The sequence below is a fragment of the Eucalyptus grandis genome, chromosome 5, assembly GCF_016545825.1.
Source record: "Eucalyptus grandis isolate ANBG69807.140 chromosome 5, ASM1654582v1, whole genome shotgun sequence".
NCBI classification, from domain to species: Eukaryota; Viridiplantae; Streptophyta; class Magnoliopsida; order Myrtales; family Myrtaceae; genus Eucalyptus; species Eucalyptus grandis.
Window position 1 is genome coordinate 16275715 of NC_052616.1, and position 21824 is coordinate 16297538.

Consider the following 21824-nt stretch of genomic DNA (forward strand, 5'->3'; position numbering starts at 1 on the left):
AAATCCTCTAATCAAAGGTTTACGACCAAAATTATTTAAAAAATATGTTCTCAGAATGGGCTTGGTTGCAGTGATTATTGATTATTTATAATTAGTAAGATAACTGAGCTCCGTGACGTGTTTCTGACCTAGATTATGCATTTTTCTTTATCTTATGATTGTGTGCACATAATATATTTGAATTAACAGAAAGTCTTTATGATACATGAATGTGGACTTTAATGAAACTTTGATTATATATATCTTTTATGAACCTTATATGGTGAATCATTATTGTTTTTTAGTATGTGGTAATTATCTCGTGCGCATGATAATTAATGCATTAAATATAAATCGGGCTAAGTGGGAAAAATGTTGGGAAAAATCCCGAAATATTGGGAAGCCCCTCGAAAGATTGGCTAAATCATGGATTTGATAAGATCAGATCATTAAGTGGCCCGATTGTTAAGGAAATAACCGATTTCTATGAACAATTAATGCATAAACAATCTCGAGATTTGATCTTAAGATTATGGTTTGATAGATGTCCCAAAATTAAGGAAGATATCTATAAAATTCAACGCCTTAACAAGTCGAACTTTAATGGAAGGGAGTGCATGCAAAACCCTTCTTTGCTTTTGCTAATTTAGGCCTCCGAGGTCATGATATCACCATGGATATCAGACGAGTTAATCTAAATAGCTAGACTACTATGTCGAAGGAAGATCTTATATATATACAAGACTAGGATGAAGTCCGTTTCAGAAGCCAGGCGACAAACATTACTGATAGACTGCTGTCTTTTACGTAAAATATGGTGTGATCTCAGGACATGTAGAAAGTACATCAAATTATCACAATAGATTCTCTATAGTCATCACATATCAGCTATATGCTTGTATAAAGACAACTTTGTTTCACAAGCCAGGCGAGAAACACTACTGATAGATAGCTTTCTTTTTCATAACACATGTTGTGATCTTATGAAATGTAAAATGCACGTCAAATTATCGCAATAGATTCTCTATAGTTTTTCACGGCATTGACCATGCTTGTATATAGACAATCATCGGTTGCTGGGTGGACCTGATTAATATAATCTTTACGAATGATTTGTATTTATTGCCAGTTGGTTCTAATCGTATAGATGGGTTGATGTGCAGTCTAGCACGATAATGGCGTCAAATGTGCTGCACGTAGTGATATAATCTAACGGACAAGCTTGAACTTCTTAAACAATGAAGCCCCTTTAGCTCAACTCCCTCCCAACCCTACCACTCCCTTCCATTAAAGTTCCTCTTGATAGAACCTCTAATGATAAGTCAAACGAATATAAAATAATATGCGGGCACTGAATTTAGGTACTTTGACCCCATTGTCTGTTAGTAGGTTATGTGCGGTAAAAATGTAAATGCATTCCTTTTTATTGTGCTTTGCTACTTGGCAACTTTCGGAAGATGAAATGCACTGTGTGCTTTGCCACTGCTGTTCGGAAGTCAAGTATCAATTTTCTCAATTAAATATTTATGACAGAAAATGATGAAATGAGAGAACTCAAAAGACAATGGGAGATGATCTTCACTTGGAAAAACTAAAGTGAAATGGCAGAAACATACAGGTTATTTTAGAACTTTGATGTAAACTGCAATCTAAAATTAGCCTAAGCCGAAACTTACATCACTGTAACTTTGAAAACCCTAATGCTAAACTCAACTAAACAGAACTTTTTGCAAAATATGGAGTTGAGATCACAATTGAGAAGAGATTACTTAATCACGTTTGCTCTACGTAACATAACCTTCAAAAGAGTTGTAGAGCCTAACTCTTGTATGTGCCTTTGGTTTTGGACCTCTAAAGTGAGCAATACAGTAGGAAAATAAGGTAAGAACTAGATGAAAACAAGTGAAGAACACCAGATTTTTCAGAAGATATTGTAGCTATTCCAAGCATTTTTTGTTAATAATAACCATATCTGCTAATTCACTTAGTTCTCTTCCAAGAAAGTTAACATAGCTCCCCCAGATGGAAAAAGTAGTTTTTCCAAGACATGCTCACACAAGACGTAATGCATGCATGACAGAGCAACACGGAAGATAACATTGGAAGCAGAGAGAGAGAGAGAGAGAGAGAGGCATGGTTAAGATAGGTTCACAACATATTAAGAATATGAACAAACCTTGACCCATCTAGGATTCGGTATCAAGAAGCTCAATGTTGTACAAGCTTCAAGACCTCTCCCTCCCTCTCTCTCTCTCTCTCTCTCTCTCTCTCTCTCTCTCTCTCATCTTAATCAATCCAACTAAAAGCTTCAAACACACCGCAAGGGGCATGGAAACTGAGCAAGAGCCATAGAGCTTAGAGAAGTCTCTCTTAGAAACGAAGCTTAGAACAATAAGAGACTAACTAGTAGTGACACTTTCATACGAGGGAAGTAGAAGGAAGAAAATAAGTGAACGGATGAACTTAGAAAGAGAAAGACACACACACACACACACACAAGGGCGCTGTTTTTTCTTTTCAAAGTACTTAGCCAATTATCAATAGGGGGAGACACCCACATTTGTAGGCGTGAAGAACCCATCTTTCATGAGAACGTCCTCTCCTTCCTGCACAATGACAGATTATTGTCATTAAAGTCGGAGTGCAAGAGCAATCTACTCTTGGAAAAAACAAAAGGACTATGGTTTTTGAGTTCTTCGAGAAATACGATCAATGTTGTATATATAAATATTATATGTGTGATCAAGCGTGCAGGAGCTAGCAGTACGTAAAAAGAACTAGGGTTTCATTTTTTATGTTTGTTTCTGGGTTAAGATGAACTAGGGTTTTCTAAATTTTAAATCTTATGAGATCGAGAAGAGAGGCAGAAAGATGGGAAGTACCTGTTGGCGCAAGTTAGCTTTCTTCACGGGCTGATGATCAGGCATAAGTCCGAAATGGATGTGCGGGAAATGGGCCCACTGAAAGAAACCAAACGTTCGTACCCGTTAATCACAACTCTTGTCATGTTACGCTGGTTGATTTAAATTCAGAATATAGAAAAGAAAGCAAGGAGAAAATGAGGCTACCTATAAGTTTCTTTGGGATGAGAGAGAGAGAGACTCACATTTTTTGCAGCAGCACTGAAGGCCTCTCTGTGGCTGATATCAGGATTCCCAGCTTTGATGCGTTGGATCTCGTCCCTATGAAATTGATAGATACGTCAATGTCACAAGGCGTACGCATGACTGTCTTCTTGATAGTCTCACATTCCTTAGAAGCTCGCAAAATTTGCACTACATTCTACTTCATTAATAGTATACTCAATCCAACGAAATGACAAATGTTCAAGTAGAAATTTAGTATCTAAAAGATTAGTTCCTTTTTTCACTTAAATCTTTAAAGTTTCAAAGCATCAGTAATTTGATTGTTTTTTGAAAAAAGAGAGGTTGTAAGTAAAGTAAGGAATAACTCGAAGGTTAATGACTTACTTGATGAAGCGGTTGTATGCAGAAGGGACTCTCTGTCTCTTCTCAGGAGCTGAAACAATGGACAGACAGACACAAAAGAACAGACAAAACATAAGTTATTTGTAATTTTACTTCGCTGACTTTGTACAAGCTTTTCTTTTCTCTCTCCGTGTCTGTATCTTCCCAACCCATCATCACCCCATCATATCTTCGGACAGTCATTCTCAATTTCTTGTCCTCCATATAAAAAAAAAAAAAAAAAAAAAAAACTCAAATTGAAAGAACATTCTGTCTTGTTCTAAGCAAATATGGTGCGCGAGAGCGGCTGCAGCTACAAGCACAACTAAAGAACTCGATAAGTCAAGGGCGATCCGCATTTTAGGGTTTTGACAAAGTTAGTGTTTGTAAAGAAACAAATCTTCTCTCTTTCTCTCCGGAGAAAGGAAACCAAATTAGTTATAAAAAAAGAACGGTTTTGAAACCTTTTCTAGCTTTCGTGGTTCAGTGAGGGTGAAACTAGGGATAACAGCGAGTACATCTCTATTTAGGAGGGCACACTGTGGTCTCTGTGACCAATGTAGCGAAAGTGGTGAGGCAGATCTTAAAGTGCCCGTCCCAGTTTACCCTATAAAAACTGGAACTCGAGAGAGCCAAAGAAGAGAGGCAAAAAAAAAAAGGAAAAAACCAGTAAAGAATATAGCAAATAATTGAGTTGTAAAAGCTCGACCACTCGATACAAGCAGGAAAAACTTGGCAGGACTGTTCAAGGGTAAGCGTTAGGGTAATTGAATCCGATTTTCTTGCAACTTTTTCTCTTGATATGGTTAAGAGGGAACTGCTCACCGGAAAGGCTCATATAAAAATTGCAGGGATTCTTTCTTTGACGGCAGGGACAACAGACACTTTGCTTGCACAATCAAGAAAGAAGTAAAAAAAAAAAAATCTGAGGCAAGGAAGGAACCGAAAAGATGTGAAATTAAAGCGAGAGCAGGCGGAATCTCACGTCTGTTCACAACCGGTGGGGGCTTCGGGATATCTTCTATCCCTCCTCGTAGCTGCATCATCGGCTCGTTGGGGATCGTCTGATTCATCAGCATGTTCGATGGCACGTTCCGGATTTCCTCCTACACATTCCCATAGATTAGAACCTCGAAACTAAACAGGAAAAAAAAAAGGAAAAGGAAGACGAGCCTATCAGCTAGCTTCCAGAGTTCTCAATTGGGCTTCAGAAAAGCATTTGTCCCAAAAAAAAAAAAAAATTGGGAAAGGGGAAAAACAGCCAATTGTGCAACCATTATCGGAGAAACCCTAGCTGTCATCATCATTCTTTCGTCCCTTGTTTGCGCTCGTGGTAAGAAAAGGGCCCTAGGTTGATTAGTTTCCTTTATAGCATCAGCAAGCATGGAACACGAATGCAATATACCAGAAGGTTTTGAGGGGTAAAGTAAGAATGGCCAAGGTGAAGCTGATTTGCAGGAGCCGGAGGAAGAAGGAGGCTTCGCATGTTGACCGACAAGAGATTTGTGCAGTGACCACATCGGACTGTGACCGTCTTGAACAAGCTGCTACACGGAACGCTCACCTACAACACAAACGTCACACCCCCAGCGAAACATATTACAACAAACCCAGGAACTGAAAATTGAGATGAACAAGAAGAAGATCCCATTAGAGGGAGGAAAAGAAAACGTGAAAAAGACCAAGAAGAACAAGAACAAGAACAACTTTTTATATTTAGAGCGCGAGAAAGAGAGACAGAATAATGTGAGTGAATAATTATTGGGGACAAAAAGTAAGGGGGAGAGAGAGACACACACAGAGACACAGAGAGAGAATGTAATACCGCAAGGACGGTGTCGCAAAAGTTGCAATGGACATAACAGAGCTGCTCGTTGGGGGAGAGGGGGTCCGGTGAAAAGGCAGATGAGGAGGACATGTTGTTCCGCTTTGATTTGATGGTTGATAGGATTGACCGATCAGTGCGTGAAGTGAAGTGTGATAGAGAGGTGGGATTGATATATGAGAGACAGCTTAACTGCTTTGGATCTGAACACTCTCTCTCACTTTTGATTGTTCAGTTTCTCTGTAGGATGAAGAAGAAAAGAGGTGGGGAAGAGAGAGAGGAGAGAGGGAGGGAGGGAGGGAGGGAGGGAGGGAGGGAGATAAAGATGGGCATAGATGGGAAATTTGCCGCTAATGTATTAGTAGATGGAGCAGACTCGGAAAGTGACTTTCTTCTATGCCCATTTTCATCAATTTTTTTGCACAGAAGAAAAAGTAACAAATTAGGAGAACATGTTACTGGATGCTAAAAACAAATAGGACTAATTCCCAAACTGAGTTTATTAAACGATGCGAAGCTCTTGATGGATGCTTGAATATGCCCTACGTACCCAATTACAGTTTAACTACATTCATTACTTTGTAAACGGCCTTTCTAAACTTATCTTGCTACTATTCTACTTGAAAAGCCAAGCTATTGATCTGACATTTGCAAGCTTTCGGTTTTCCCTTGAAATATTTTCTAAATGTAAATGGAGTATCATTCACTATAAGTTTGTAATCGAGAAATTGTCCACTAAATTTATCGACATTCTGAATTGGGTACTCTTGCATGGGAAAAAGTTAACACGATTCTGCAATCACCAAATATTATATTGGCCCGTCTATTCTTAACTAAACTTTGCCCTATGGGAAATCAATTTTGACGACATATGAACGCACCCTAGCACTCTCTCTCATCTTATGTCTTTGCTCCACCAGTTGCCCCAGGATCGATGCTGGCACCATGTCTCCAGCCACCACATCAAGCACCTCTGCCGCTAGGCTGTAGCCAAACCTCACCAGCGCCTCAAGTCTACGAATGAAGTTCGAGTGATGGAGTTCTCTCTCCCTCTCTCTCTCAGATAGAAGTGCAAATTAGGATTTGAAGTATATTTGATGTGGTAAGGTGCATCTAACATAGCCAGTGATATTTTCCATGAAAGGCTCATGTAAATAGATGGTCCTAAGACCAATTTAACTCTCTGCCCTCTTGCAAATAGCTGGTAACTTACCAATAATGTGGCATCGATATTGTCATGGCTTTGATCATCTTTCGAACCTCATGCTACCACACATAAATTTCTGAAGTAGATTGGCAGTAATATATGGGTTTTTCTTGATTTGATTCCATAGGTTAATTTGTGTTTCACCAATGGTTATTTTATGACCATAGTTAGGAACAAGTTTAGGAGTTCTTTTTCTTTGTTTATGTGATGGCTTAAATTCATTGTCACAAACTCTAACTACTAACCTGAATTCTATGGAACGACGAGGAAATTAGGGTTAACATCTTACAAGATCTATGATGCAGAGTGATGGCCCGTCTGCTATATTCGTTTGTATATTTCCATCTGGGGTTCATCTCAAACCTAACAACGTACCATACATGGTCCTCCATAATGACTAACCTAGGAGGGTCAGTGCTAGTTCTCGCCCCCTTCCCGTCTGGAAACATTATTAGATGTTAGGTAAATATTTCTAAAAATTTACATACCTCAAATTTTCAGTTAAAAAGCAGAATACGCATGTTCACTTAAAACCAAAATTTGCAGCTCCCTGGCATTCGTTTTTTCCTCTGATTTGTTTGTTTTTTTCCTTTTTCTGTATCAGATCTCTGGTTTGCGTTTCTGGACCACTTGTTGATCATTGAAGAATCATGAAGGGTGGCCGCACTAGAGGGGGAAAGAGATGGGGCGCAGCTGTAACAAACAGCTGAAGCCCGAATGGAAGAAAGCAAGAAACGAAGGAAATAGTAAAAAATCAATGTAGGGTTTGGCATTCCCGAGAGAGAGCGAGAGAGCAAGAGAGAGAGAGAGAGAAAGGGGGGAGAAAGGGACGTGTGCATGGGAGCGATTAACTCTCTCTCACTCACCTGTTGTTTTCATTAGTTATGGGGGGGCTATGCCCCCACACTCTCTCCTTTATTGCCTTCCACGCTTCTTCTCGGGTTTCAATGTCAAAATTCCCCACCATCAATATTCCAAATCTTTGTTTATTTCGCGACCCAAAAATGCTATATCGACGAGGAAAATCTGCTTCTTTTTTACAGCTAATTCAACAATAACCAGTGTACAAAAATTACAGATTTATTGTAGTGTCCATTGATCAATTTATGCACATGGTACATCTTAGCTCTTGGATCATAGAGGTCTAATGGCATGGATGAAGATATCTGCTGTCCCTGTTCTAATTAACCTGTCTTTATGACTGTAGAATCGCAACGCCATGTTTATTCAAGTTGTCGCCATACCTAATGAAAATCCCAGCAAAATCCTAATACCAGAGAGAGAGGGCAGCTGTACGCACGGTGGAGGTTGAGGTTGACGATGGCGGCGGCGGCGCAACAGGAGCGCCAGGGGTTTAGGGGGGCCAGCTAGTAGTGGGTGAGAGAGAGAGAGAGGGTAGATCCAGGGTATTGTTCAAGAGGGGGATGAGCAGAAACTGTAATATCCGCGCTTTGTCATGGGATTAAAGTATGAGACAGCTAATCTTCATCCTAACGCGAGACTCGCACCGGACAAGGCTTATGTAGCGTCAATTTTCTTCCCTCGTGAATTTGAATTTTATGACACTCAATAGCACGAGCATCAACCCAAAATGAGATTTTCCCTAGTATCAGTTACTGCGCAGGAAATACATGAACATTGCCATAGCAAGCACCTAACATCTGCACTACTCGGAAATAGCCTTGTGCCTTTATTTCCAGCTCTTCATTCCAAAGTCATAGTCGATAGCCCTTTCTGAACTTCATTCTTCCTCCTTGATACTCGAGGATTCTAGCACCACGTTTAGCCGTTTAGCAGTTGCTGGTAAAGCTGCGAGACATCCTCCTACTCTTTTAGCCCTCTTGGTCTTCTTTTTACGTTCATGTATTCGATTTTGCATTGTTCTTTTTTTTTTCCTAAAAAGATGTGCGTACTGTCTCTAGGCATTTTTATCTAATTGTTAAGCAATTCCCTGGACCAAGCGAAGGATATACCATCGATTTTCGGTAAATAAAAGGTCATTGACATTACAGGTTTTATTCTCGATAACAAGAGGCTGGAGTTTGAGTGTCCTCAGAAAGTAACGATATGTCAAGAAATATATCTTAAATTCTATTCCTCACTACATAACTTTTTATATCATTTGAGTAAGCTTCGTAAACCTATAAAAATTTCCATCTCAAGGGCGTAGTAAGTATGGAGCACTCCAGCATGTTATATCAGTGTTTGATTCCATGATACAATTCAATAGCTTATCAGGTAGCCTAGGCGAGTTATTTGCATTACTCGTCCTGATCCTGTTCCATGCAATTCCCAACTTGATCTGCGCACCCAATGTGAAAACGACCTGTATTTAGGCATATTTTAGTTGAAAACAGGAGTCACTCCTAGAAATTTAGTCGAGTCCTGATCGTGTGTCTAGAAGAGGGTTTAAAACATTCATAATTGCTGTTGAATCTCAGACCACGATCTACTTAAACCTAGAACAGAAAAATAATATCTCGGCACATTCGCTGGTCGGCCGGATCTTCTCCAACACATTTCGGGTTTTGTCAATTTGAGATGATTAGCGACTCCTCATTCAGTCTGGGTCAGCAAGTAAGACGCCGATCATTTCGACACATACCTTTTAGCAAATAATCCTTTACCCTAATTAACTGCCGGCTCAGTTGCAGAATATATAGTTGCCAATCATGCATGCACTGTCCGCACTTTTACTTAGAAACGAACTCCGCAAACAAAGCTTCGATAAACTCGAGTTGATCGCCTCGTATTGGATGAGATGCAAAGCTGTCTATTAAACTTTCGACAGGTCGTAGCAAATAACGCAGGAAAGAACACACGTACTAAGGAAAGGGGCCCTTTTGGGAAGGTGACTGTACTCAATTGGACACAAAACCCTCTCTTTTAGTGATAAGACAACATTTGTAAGCGCAAAATCCCTTGCAGAGAAAATGGGGGCGTTCTCCCTCGCGTCCAATGAAGAGGATCTCCCCGTCTTATTATTACCGCCATAATGACCATATAACGCCAAGCGGCTTAGAAAGCCACGCACCAATTTGCATTTCATCGATTTGACCACTCGGCTCTCCCTCCACGCATACACAAACAACAAACATTATGAGCAGGGATCCGTAGCTTGTCAGTGATAACAGAAGCCAGAGATGCTGTTAATCTACTTTAATATGTCCTTGCATGGATCGGCCATTTGTTTTACATGGCTAGGGTTAGCTAAACCAGCGCGTAGCCCCTCGCGCCTGCAAGACAGGGCTCTTCAAGCCTCTCCATCTCCTTCTTCCTTTTTATTTTATCTTTTACTTTCTTCTCTTTTCTGGTTACACGGTCTTACAAAAGTAAACCCTAAAACTTGATCGGAAACTTTTTTTTTTTTTTTTTTTGGTTTGAGCTCGGAAAGATAGTTCGTCAGCTATCTTCTGTTCCCTCCTCTAAAGTTCCTTCTAAACGACTTGGAATTACTTTTTCTTGTGAAAACTAGGGTTGCGCTTCCAATAATTGCCGCTAATGGTTAAGATGTGGGATCATTTAGCTAGGAATGAGGTGGGGTCCTCCGCTGCACATCCATGCAGCTTCATTTGCTTCCGGCTTGTGTTTGGCTGGCAGCAAAATTTGGGCGCACGGGATTGTCCTTCTCGTCACACTTTTGTCGGGCCAAAGCTGTTTTTCATTTCTTTAATACGACATGCACAGCTTTACTTTTGTCTAAACAATTCCTCAGAGACAGAAATGGTTCCTCCACCCCAATTGATGTAACCGATTAGAATGTGCAACCCGAAAACTTTATATCATTAGGTGGAGGAAAATGACATGAGAACAAGACATGGTTAAATCCCTAAATCAAGCGATGAGAGATTATATCTTAACATGATCAATCTTTGTTTTTGTTCAAAAACGGTTCATTCATTTCCATGGATATATAATAGAGAAATGCAATCCAGCTGCAAGCCAATATAAATCCCAGACAAATCTAAAACAAAACAAGCTTCAGATAAAGAGATGAATCATTAGAACAAGATTATGGTTACACGCTCAAAGTGCATATTTGTGAATTCTTCAAACCAAAATCAACGGTTGATCACTGAATCCATCTTTAGTAGTGGGCACACACCGAGATCTTCATATGTTGCTATAGCTTTGTCCTTTAGAGGTATGCACCTAGATTTAGTGTCCCCAACACCATCACCATTCAAAGTAACGAGGTTGAATGCACACAGATTTGACACTTGCAAGCTATGAAGCACCAACACTTTCCAAAAGCCTTTGTGTTGTGTCGGACACTTTGACATGTGTTCGACACTCTCAGATACTCTCAAACACTCTCCGACATTCGGTCAATACGTGTCGGAAAATCCGACACCTGGTCAACTTTCCCGACACTTTCCGACACTTGAGTTGAAATTCTAACATACGAGTTTCAGACACGTGATTCCGATATTGAGGTCAATTTTAAAATATTCAATAAATGATAAGTTAATATATATATATGTAAAAAATAAAACACAATAATAGAAATAATGAATGGAGAAAGAAGAAAAACCTAATCTTTTTTTCTTTTCTAACTCTCACTTTTCGTGATACATAATTCACCCTTTAAGTTTTTTTTTTCCCTCCTCTTTCAACAAATCTAACATGCAAATCCATAATGTGGATCACTTGTTTTTTCTCCAAGTTTTTTGAATTATAAAAATAAAGTTGAATTTATCAAATTGAAACAATTGATGATATTAATAAATGATGAATTAATGTTTTTAGTATCTCTAGGTTTTTTAAATTATTTATTTATTTATAAATTTGAATCAAATTAATTTGATTAAAATAATCATAAAAATGATAATTTATTATATATATAAAAATATATTTAATATACAATGTGTCCGAACGTGTCGAAATTGTCTGTTTTTTTAGAAACGACGTGTCGGCATATCGTGTTGTGTCATGTCGTATCGTGTGTCGCGTGTCTGTGTCGGTGCTACTTAGCTTGCAAGAGTGACACCTTCATAAAGCTCTTCTGATTTTCTTCAAAATTGGACTTGTGCACCAATGAAATCATAAGGAAGAAAAACCCAAAATTGTACGCATAGAAACCTCCCAAATCTAAACTAGATTGGGATAAAAATCTCCCTGGAACAAGAGAAAGAAGCTTCCTCTAGATCTAGACAAGAGAAGAAGAAAAATGCACCTCAAAAAGAGACGAAAGCAAGGAAAATAAAACAAAGAACCAATCAATCGAAGAAAAAGGAAAAAGGGAGGGGAGGGAGGGATCTAGCTCGGACCTACTCCTCCATGGAGATTGAAGAAAAAAGCTGTGTAAAAGAGAGAGAGAGAATGCTAACATGATCAATCTCATTGTCAGTGACCATGCCACATTTCAGGAGTGATGCAAGATCAAATTTCGACTATGATTGGATATTGATATAAAGAAAGCCGTCCCAAAATCGATATATAGCTTCAAACCATCTCAATAGCACAATGGAGCAAGCACATTGTTAACAAGTGCACTTAGGGCACCATTCACTTAATTTAAAGTAGAGATGACATTTTTAAGCATACTTGGAAAAATAAGATAAGTACACATTCTAAGAGGAGCAATTGACCTTAAATGAAAAATTCTACATTTACAAAGCTCATTTATGAAGATTTAAACAGTGTCCTAGGGGCACTCTTTTGCCTTTTTCATAAAACAAAACATATATCGATTGAAACATTTTATATAATTTGAAAGAGCCACCCATTCCACCAACCAAAATAACCCTTTTCCAATCAAACCTCAACATTTTTTTTTTTATAACTACGGTGGCTACTACGGATGCATTTCACCCCCAGTACTCTAAAGAACCTTAACGTAACCAACCCACCCCCCCCGGGTGTTCGAAGGAAAGGGAGATCGCTCGCTTGGCGGCAAGCGAAATGGTGCCCCTATTCTCAGGCAACCCTAGATATGGAGCAGCCTGAGGCTGGGGACCTCACAATTGGGGTCGTAGCGTCTCTCATAGAATGTGTATAAACAACTTAATTTGAGAAGGGTGAGCTTCGGAATAGCCCTAATCGAGTATTGCAACTAAAACATCCGCAAGCAAATCCTGCTGGAAAATATTATGTGGAGGACGAAATATACACAACACTGTATATTGTAACCAGAAAAAATATAACTAAAGATAATAAGATTGAGGAAAACAATAACAAATTAATAATAACAACCAAGCCAAAGTATATATATTTTTACAAGTAAAGATGAGTAATTATAAACCAAATATTGATTTGCAAGATGTTATAAACTTGTAAAGGAATTAAACATGAGGTAATAGCTTACGGAATAAAGATAACTGAAACAACGTTTTTTTTTTCGCAATTTTTTAATATATTTTATGAATTTTTTTTCCTTGCCTTTTCTTTTTTTTGTTCTTTTCCGCCCTACTCTTTGCTTCTCTATTCATTTTCTTCCCTCCACTGATCGCAAGAGTCTTGGCAATAGCCGGCGAAGGTTGCCGGCAACAAATGAGGGTCAAGGCCCTTGCCCAAATAGGGGGAAGGCATCATTGGGCGAGGGCTGCGACCCTCACTTATTGCTGGTGAGGGCTTCCGAGCAATGGAAAATAAAAATGAAACTCTGTAGAAGTTGCAAAGTGAAAAAGCCTTCATAAGTTTAACTTCCCAACTTAGCTATTCAAGATGATAGATATGCTTGCTTTGCGGCAAGCTTCATAAGAAATATTACGTTTTTCGTGGAAATCATTTTCAAGGAAGATGATTAGTTTTCATTAGTGATATGCCAAAAAGCACATAAAACTCTATCTTAATATAGAAATTGGAGAAGCCACTAACTGCTTGTGATAAGAGAGTTGTTATGCTTAGGAAAATGATTTCCTCTTGTCAGAATCTAGAATTCCTTTTGCTAATTTTAAGTATAAGTGTTTTCTTTGACCTTATTATTATTATTATTATTTTGTTAACTAACCATCTTCAACAAACCAAACACGTGAAAGTTCAAAAAATTAATTCACAAAAAGCTCTTTTAACGAAGCAAATGCAACCTACTTTGGCCTAATTAAGTGAGTGTATATTGAGGTGAAATAATTTTCTACAAATTAGTTTCCGAACTTTCATATATGTGATTTGCTAAAAATGATTAGTCAAGGGAAAAATATTTATTGGTAAAAAAGAAATATGCATGCTTAAAATCAACGGAAAATGATCTAATTAAAATTATAAGTTTGCTAAGTGAATTGGAGTTTTTATCAGGTACTCAAAATTATTGACTTTTTCAAAAAGGTTAACCACATCATGAATTCTTGAACTTTGAAAATGTCCACTCAGGTTTTTCAATTTCAGTTAAGTCTCTAGAGCATGAATTTTTGTGATGTTTCGCCTTGGTGTTTATATTGCAAGGCCGATGCCCGGCAACATGTAAGAGAAATGAGGATAAACACGAAAGAAAATTTGGAGATGCGACATGCTCGAAACGCAACAATACTTCTCAGAATCCTTTTGCCGTCAATTAAATAAGGTAAAGTTGTTTCGCGAAAGAGACATTAAAAATGAGTATTTTTGGGATACCAGTACCACTCAAGAAACCCTAGAGATCCTACATCAAACCTAGCATCAGGTAAGTACTAAGAAAGTGAATGAGATCTACTCAGTCCTAAGAGAGCAGCCAAATCTAATAACAAAAAGGGGCCATATAGGCCGCGGTTTGGTGGGCTTTAAATGCAGAATCATTCACTTATAAACTTAACTAAAAAGTGACATGAATGAAGTAAAATCACGTGAATTTCTAACATGTTAGTTGAAATCAAATGAATAGATTAATTACGAAGATTAGTTGGGCATTTTCCTCTACTACGAGAAAACTCTATATATGGCAAGTTATGTTGCATCATTCTCCTAAAATTAATACATGCTCAATGGATCAGATTATAAGATGTTGACGAACTGAGTTCTTTGGCTTGGGCTGCATCGTGAACATGTCGAGACCTTGATGACTTATATGCATGGAGAAGATTTGCAAAATCGAAATTGAGATCTGGATCCTCGAAATTTTTCAGCATGAAGAAATAGAGTTATGATCAAATATCTTCCTTCCCATCTTTTGTAACTTCCTCCTTTGTCGAGGACATGTCTTCAGACATTGAAATTCGACTTCTTTCATCGGAACCGGAGTCTTCAAGACCCACTCGAACGATGTAATCTCTCCTCAACTAGATCAATTTGAAGCGTTACACTTGATAATCTTTTAACCGATTCAAAATCATTGGCCTGTTAGGGCTCGCCTTAATCAAGTCATCATAAGTCCTCTCTTATTTAATATGCAATTGGGTGTAACATCGTCTGCTCATTTCCATTCATGCTTTCGATATCCCTGATCAGGGTATTAGCAGATGCTTGTACGTTCTTGAACTGTTTGAAAGGCTTCTTCTTCGCCACCAAGAAAACTGTATTAAGCAGCTGAGAGATGGATGAAAGTATAAAAAACCTGCACCTGATTATAAAGTTAATTGATGACTCAAGGTCGGTGACACAAGTTCTCAAAAGAATGTCTCTCGATTTAAACGATATGATCATCTCTCTCTCTCTCTCTCTCTCTCTCTCGCCACTAAAAGGTCCTGCACAGTAAAACCCAATGGACAAAGCCATGGTCTAAACAGTGTAAAGAGGGACTGTCAGGAAATGTGTTAGGGAGGTTGGAAATCCAATAAAGATGACATTAATTGGAGCTGCCATCGCCATGCCATTTTTCTTTTGGCATGTATCGACAAGAGAGAGAGAGAGAGAGAGCGCGCGTTGTGAAGCTGAAGCTGAGAAAGTAGGACGTGTGAACAGTTGTGAAGCTGACGCTGAGAGAGCTGCCATTGCCATGCCGTTGTCGTTTGGCATGTATCGATGAGCTGTGTTCGTGTAGCCATACTGTACAAAGTTCCTACTTTCTCAGCTTCAACTCTCTCTCTCTCTCTCGGTGGGAACGTACGAGAGAGTTTGAGAAGGAGAGAGGAGCGAGGCAAAGCCTTAAAAAGATGGTCTATCTGCTCATAAAGCTGCCGTCCTCTTTCTCTAGGCATCTAACTCCACAACACTAGAAAATTGTCAACATTCGATGCCCGTTTTCTTCTTCACATTCAGCCACGTGTTCCTTCTTCTTCTGTTTTTTTATTTTATTTTTCTTTTCGGCCATTTGCCTTTTTCTTTACGTGTTAAGCCCAGTCTTCATCTAATCTTTCAATCTTCCAAAATATTTTGTCACATGAGGATACTATAAGCTGCTCGATATTCCTCTTCGAGGAAAGAATGAAGTTCCTAAAAGCTTTCGCCCACACGAGTCACGGCTCAGCAAGGCGCACAAGTCGACTCCAAACGGTCGTCCACTCTCCGATTTCACGTAATTATGATTAAGAACGGAGTGACCTTGCTGAAGTTATCTCGTGGCATTTACTTATCATGAATTGAGTTTCGGCTTTCGATTTATTGCGCTCCGAGGGGCTCTACGAAACCTCGTTGACCTGCGCAGATCGGGCTTATCATGAATCGAGCGTTAGCTTTCGATTTCTTGCATTGGGAGAGGTTATACGAAGGCCCGCCGGCCCGCCGGCAAAGCGCAGGTTGGGCTTTGATCATGTGAAAATAGAAATGAAGAGCCTGCCCAATGTTCAAAGCCCTTATAGCCATTTCATATAGCTCGGGCCCCTGAGTTAAATGGGCTCAAAAGCTTCACTCTCTCTCTCTCTGTATATAATTTCTGGGAGATTTCTTAGACTTCAAGATTAGAACCGAGCGTTCAGCTAGGTCATGATTTATGTTTTGATCTAGTCATGCTGGACCCGAAGCTTAGCAGTGTTGCAATAATTAGCACCATTTTCTGGGATTCAATTGAAAAGTTTTTCTTCACGAGCACAGGCAAGGAATGGTGTTCAGAATCCTGCTACGATGATCAACTTATTCTGCATGCATCGTACAATTAAATATGCTTGCGAGAAGATAAAACTATCTCTTCCACAATGAAAGTAAAGAGATTTCATTTCTAGCAAATTATAGGTGAAACGGAAGATTTTATGTTGATAGGATTTCGACTCCCCCAGTTTGGTGGTGATTAGAATATGAGAAGATTTTTAGCTCAAAAGTTAAAAGTTATTAGGAGAATTACTAAAAAAAAGTTTAAACTCATTGGAATTGTACCAATTCAATGTCAAATCTTAATAATATTTTAATACTTTCGATTTTTAATTTTTTTCTTTATCTTTTTTCATCTTCCTTCTTCCTTTGGCCGGTCATCAGACCAAGGCAACTAGCTAAAGGTAAGGACTAACCTTGCCTCGCCATGGCTAGGTGAGGATTGGTGAGGGCTTGCCTCACTAGTGGTTGGACAAGCTCACTCTTGCCTAGCCACTAGTAAGGCTAGATCAACCTTGCTAGCCCTTGTCTCTACCAATTGCCTTGGTGTAGTGACCGACTAGAGGAAGAAAGAATAAATAAGATGAAAAAAAAAATAATAATAAAGAGAAAGAAAAGAAAAAAGAAAAAAGAAAAATTGTTAAAAAAATCATAAAAATATTGAAATATTATTATGGTCACACTAGTGTAGTCGTGTCACATTAGCATTGGCCAGCAAATTTAATCAATTAAATTAAATCGACATAAATGCAAAAGATTTATGACTCAATTGGCTAAAAAGAAATATTTATGATTGAATTCGTATAATTTTTTTTTTTGGTAATAAGGTAATAAAATTTCATGGAAACCGTTTTGAATTAAAAATTTTGCACAAGCCAAAAGTCTAAGGTTTGTAAAATGTTTGGTAGGCCTCCAGATTCCCGAGCCTGGATGTTCGCATCCTGTATTATTAAAAAAAAAAAATTGGGTTTCAAACTTAGTGGAGTATGGTCCATATACAATAAGTTATAGGACTGATTGGAGTGTTTCTCTGTTTCGACCATGGTTTGTGGTTCTTATAGAAAGCAGCACTTGAAAGCTGATTCTTCTGAAATTATTATTTCTTGTCGCAGAAATAATGAATTAATAAGGACAAGCTATAAAACTAGGAAGAGTTGTTGAACTTTTGGAGGGTCCGCTTTTGACTAACTTTGGAAACCGGTTAGATGACCAACCAGAAGAAAGCCCGAAAACAGACTAGAGGGCAAGAATCCCTCGGACAGCAGCTAGGCCAAGTCAGTCTCTACGAAGCTGACAATGAGATATCAACTTCCTAAGTTCCTCCTTTCTTCCCACATGGAAAAGGAAAGGGAATTCTGAGAGAGACTTGTCTAATTTTAAGGTACGAGATAGGCTGCAGTTAGGTCGATAACACAATATGAATGCTGCCGTGTTACGGAGGGTGGTTTCAGAGTGGTTTGTATACGTACTGTACATGAACACGTTGAAAGAGAAAGGCAAATTGGAATGGCCTCTGCATATCGGAGGAATTCCTGCTCATCACTCGATTTTTCCCTTGACGCAGTCATCACCGATGAGACCGAGTCTCACAGGGTGCATATCTATACATTAGACAATGTCGAACCAGAGAACTGTGCCTACTTTTGGCAAGCAATGCGGTCATCCTTCCTGTTGAAATTAGCATCTCTAATGGTGGTTTTCTCTGCACTTCATCCAAGCACAGAATGAAAGAGTACATCATTTGCTTAATGCCGGTTTATCAGGTTGCAATTATGGAGGCAGACGAAAAACTTAAAAGAGGAAGATTGTGAATCCAGCTGCATTTTCTCATCAATTTTGGCAATAACCCTAACCCTTTCACGGGTCCTCACCATTGTGTTCATCGATAGTATGATGAAAGTAGAGACCACAAAATCCACAATGCAAAAAGGTTTTTGGACATAAGTTGGGTCACTGTAGTCTCTAAGTATGGTCAGAGGTCAAAATTAAGATAACTTACAATAGGTAGAAGTAATTCCCGGAGGATTCTTGCAATCGGATGAAGTAAGCGAGCACAAGGTTTCAGCCTAATCCCACTTCAGAACATCATCTCAGGCGACTCGTTACCAAGGAAAATGTCAAAGTGAAAGATAAAAGGAACTCAAAATTGATTGCAACACATATTTCTCGTCACTTCTAAGAAAGCTTTCCGTTCGTTCTTGCATTTCAGTCGTTGGGAGCCGCTCGATATGTTGGTATTTAGGAGGCGGGACAAAGGGTGAGATTTTGGACCGTGTCAGATTAGTTTTCCGGTTCTAGACTACGACGGAAGTGTTGCAAGATTAGCTTTTAGTTTCCTGATCTAGACAACGACTGTAGTGTAGTGATTTTCTTGCTTTCATTTTGCTGCTAATCTTAGTCAATGAAACATCCTCTCAAGTTATGTGATTTGAGAGCTTTGACTGTCTGGTTTGCTAGTGGGGGCCAAGGATCAAGCCAGCCTTACCAACCACAAGTTCATTTTCCTTCTCTTTTCAGTTTAAATAGTGTTCTCGCAACAACAACAACAACCGCATTAGAATATCTTGTTAATGGTTGGATCATCCAACATCTTTTCCCCAAAACCAGCCTAAGAAACAGAGGACCAAAAAACTGTCTCGAGTACGGAAACAGCACAAAGGGTATGTAGAAGGGAGGATGTATAGTCTATCCTGCCTGAATTTCCTGAGGAGTACATGCCATGCTTTAATGACATGGTCAGTCCTCAATTTGGAGAGCATCTTTGCTGGTCATGCATAATTTTCCCCAATGAAACACAGAACCCTGAATTAAAGTTTCAATAATAAGGAACGTCGTCATGACTACAAAGAGAGGAGGTCACGGATTTCTGTTGAGCTCGAGTGCCAGTTCCTTTGGCAGACAATATGCATAGATAAGAAAGACAATTCATTTGATCAACTCAATACAAAAGTTGCATCTAGCGACTCAAGAGGAAACTACCGAGTCGACACTGACCACAGTATTCTATAGCAATCTTCCCTACAATTAGGAATTGATCATGACAGTAAATCTTCTTGTCAGAAAACTCAGAGTAGACTTGATATAGATACACATGATATCTTACTCAACAACAGGAAAACAGATTCACAAGTTGGCTATGTATCTAAGTGTGAGAAAAGATAGACCTATACAGTGAGCTCCCAAGAAATCATTCAACTGAAAATCCAAATCAAAAGAAAATTTGAAGAACTTTACACGCCAGAAGGAACCTCAGTGGATCAACAACGCCATAGAGCTTATTACTCCTGATCACTCATTTGCTAAGCTTCACTTGCAAATGCCAAGATTTACAGCTGTTTTTCTTGCAGACATTTGTATTGCCATGAAGTCAAGCTCTCCAAGGATTGTAGCCCTGTCATATGAACCAACTCAGCCGAACATCTTTTCTTCTTGTTCGGCCAGCATCCAGAGGAAGTGCATTATGATCCCCTGTTTCCTACATTGCGGAACCCCAATGTCTAGCCTTCACATTTTAGGCCGGACAGGTACACCTTGCACTGCACAATTGTCTTCCCGATTTTAAAGCCTGGAACCACAGTGAATCCAACTCTTGGCTTAACTTTACATGGCGCAGGACATCTCTTCGTGACATCTTCCATGTAGACGAGACTATATTCCACGCCCCTCTCCACTTGGAAGATTTCAACTGCAGGATCAAACGAGAAGGCCAACTTATGTAGGGTCCATATAGAACTCGCCATCTCGACAAAAGATTTGTAAAACACACTCAGAGACTTCCATGAACTCAAAACAGCTTCATTGCCATCTAGATTACTGAAGACCGAAGATTCCATCGACGGGTGGATAAGTTCTTGATACTTCTTTTCACAGAATCTAGCAAACTCGCTATCTGGGTCCATGCTTATGACCTCCATCGGGTTACTCGACACATGCTCGAGCAATTTCTTGATAGAGCTACTGCCGCTCGACATATGGCCATTACTCACAACTCCATGATCATCATCACCAAAATAGAAACTTTCCGAATCGAAACCTCGAAACATTACCAAACAAACATACGACAAGAACGCATAGCATTCGTGACCCTTCTTCTCGTACTCGACATCCCCATACAAGGAGTTAGCTGCCAGATTCAGATCCCACCCAGCCTTTCTCATCAAACCAATCAAGATCTTAGTAAACCTGTGCGTAGCTCTACAAGCATCACGTAGGAAAGAATCAAACACAGAGATACACAACCACACCTCGCAAGACGAACTCAACCCGTCCGACAACCTCTTCGACAGCTTCAAATTACGCTTCTGAATCTCCCCCAGCTGATTCTTCAGACCGTGCACTTCGCTATGCTTCCGGTCGATCTCCGACTGCAACCTGTTCGAGATCGTCCCGAGGATCCTGAGCTTGCTCTGATTCTCCTGAACCTGAGCTTCCAAGCTCGACACGTTCGGCAAATCGTCGACTAAATCCGCGTTCCTTCGCAATTCCGTGTAGAAGCGCTTGACGTCGGACAATCTCTGGAGATGAGAAACGAGCGCTTTGTCGGCAGCCTTCACGCCTTCCTCGGCGAACGGCACCTGCGCAGTCTGCAATTGCACGTACGAAGCTTCGAAGGAAGAGACCGTCCCGAACACCGAAGAAATCAAAGTGTCGATCGTCCTCGCATCGACTCCTCGTCGCCGAGCCTCCTCGCTCGATTTGCTCATCCCTCTCGACTCCGCGACCACCAGCTCCCGCGAATTCCAGGAAACAGCGCGATTGTGCCCTAAGCTCGTCGCCTCCGCCTCCTTCCCTCCTTCGCTCCACGGATCCTTCGCCGATCGCGCCGGCTCCGGGGACAAGCCGCACGCCCGCTCGAGCTCCCGGCCTAGGGTTTCCGTCGACGAGAGGCCGGGCTCCGGGAGCCGCGGCCGGGCCGCCGCCACCGCCTCCGCAGCCGCCGGCGCCGGCGCCGCGGCCCTGCAGTGATCGGGCTTGATGACGACGACGCGCTGGCCGGTGATGATCTCCTCGGCGGAGTCGAGGAGGGCGAACCCGTCGGACAAGTCCTCGCCCGCTCCGGAGGCGCCCGGCGCGCCCTCCTCCCCGCCGTCGTCGTCGGCGAAGAACTCGAAGGTCTTGGCCTTGAAGGCGAGGGCGAACTTCTGGAACATGTCGGAGATCTGCGGCGGCTTGGAGGCGGCGCCGTTCACGTCCGTCATCGTCGCCGTCGTCGTCGCCGTCGCCGTGGTCCTCGTCGCCGCCGTCGATCGAAGGACATGTAAGAGAGAGAGAGTGAGTGATGGTGAGTTAAAAAGGCGAAGCCTTTGAGTGGGTTTGATGTGCTGTGCTGAGTTTTTTTGTCTTGGAAGGAAAGGCACGTTTGGGATGACTCCACTTTCACTTTTGGTATATTATTACACTAATAGATTTTTTTATTTTATCTTCTACTTGATTTGATTCATTTTTTTTTTTAATTATGATTACCAAACAT

At 40.3% G+C, this 21824-nt stretch overlaps 2 protein-coding genes across 2 annotated transcripts; both read right to left on the reverse strand.

Moving 5' to 3' along the window:
* Positions 1-2146: 2146 nt before the first annotated feature.
* Positions 2147-5552, reverse strand: LOC104444384 (axial regulator YABBY 1). Its single transcript, XM_010058041.3, has 7 exons — positions 5272-5552; positions 4852-5010; positions 4432-4552; positions 3450-3498; positions 3086-3161; positions 2862-2939; positions 2147-2585 (listed from the first exon to the last, which is right to left on the reverse strand). The coding sequence occupies exons 1-7, from the start codon at positions 5362-5364 to the stop codon at positions 2517-2519; spliced, it is 645 nt and encodes a 214-aa protein (XP_010056343.3). The 5' UTR covers positions 5365-5552; the 3' UTR covers positions 2147-2516.
* A 13692-nt stretch (positions 5553-19244) lies between these two features.
* Positions 19245-21688, reverse strand: LOC104444386 (protein GRAVITROPIC IN THE LIGHT 1). Its single transcript, XM_010058042.3, has one exon. It carries the CDS (start codon positions 21550-21552, stop codon positions 19852-19854), a length of 1701 nt encoding a protein of 566 aa, XP_010056344.2. The 5' UTR covers positions 21553-21688; the 3' UTR covers positions 19245-19851.
* Between the last annotated feature and the right edge of the window lie 136 nt (positions 21689-21824).

Coding starts and splice junctions, on each gene's coding strand:
- LOC104444384 (XM_010058041.3), bottom strand. CDS start 5,364: ATGTCCTCCTCATCTGCCTTTTCACCGGACCCCCTCTCCCCCAACGAG. Junction 3,162..3,449: donor GCATACAACCGCTTCATCAA/GTAAGTCATTAA, acceptor TCAATTTCATAG/GGACGAGATCCAACGCATCA. Junction 2,940..3,085: donor TCAGTGCTGCTGCAAAAAAT/GTGAGTCTCTCT, acceptor GGTTTCTTTCAG/TGGGCCCATTTCCCGCACAT.
- LOC104444386 (XM_010058042.3), bottom strand. CDS start 21,552: ATGACGGACGTGAACGGCGCCGCCTCCAAGCCGCCGCAGATCTCCGAC.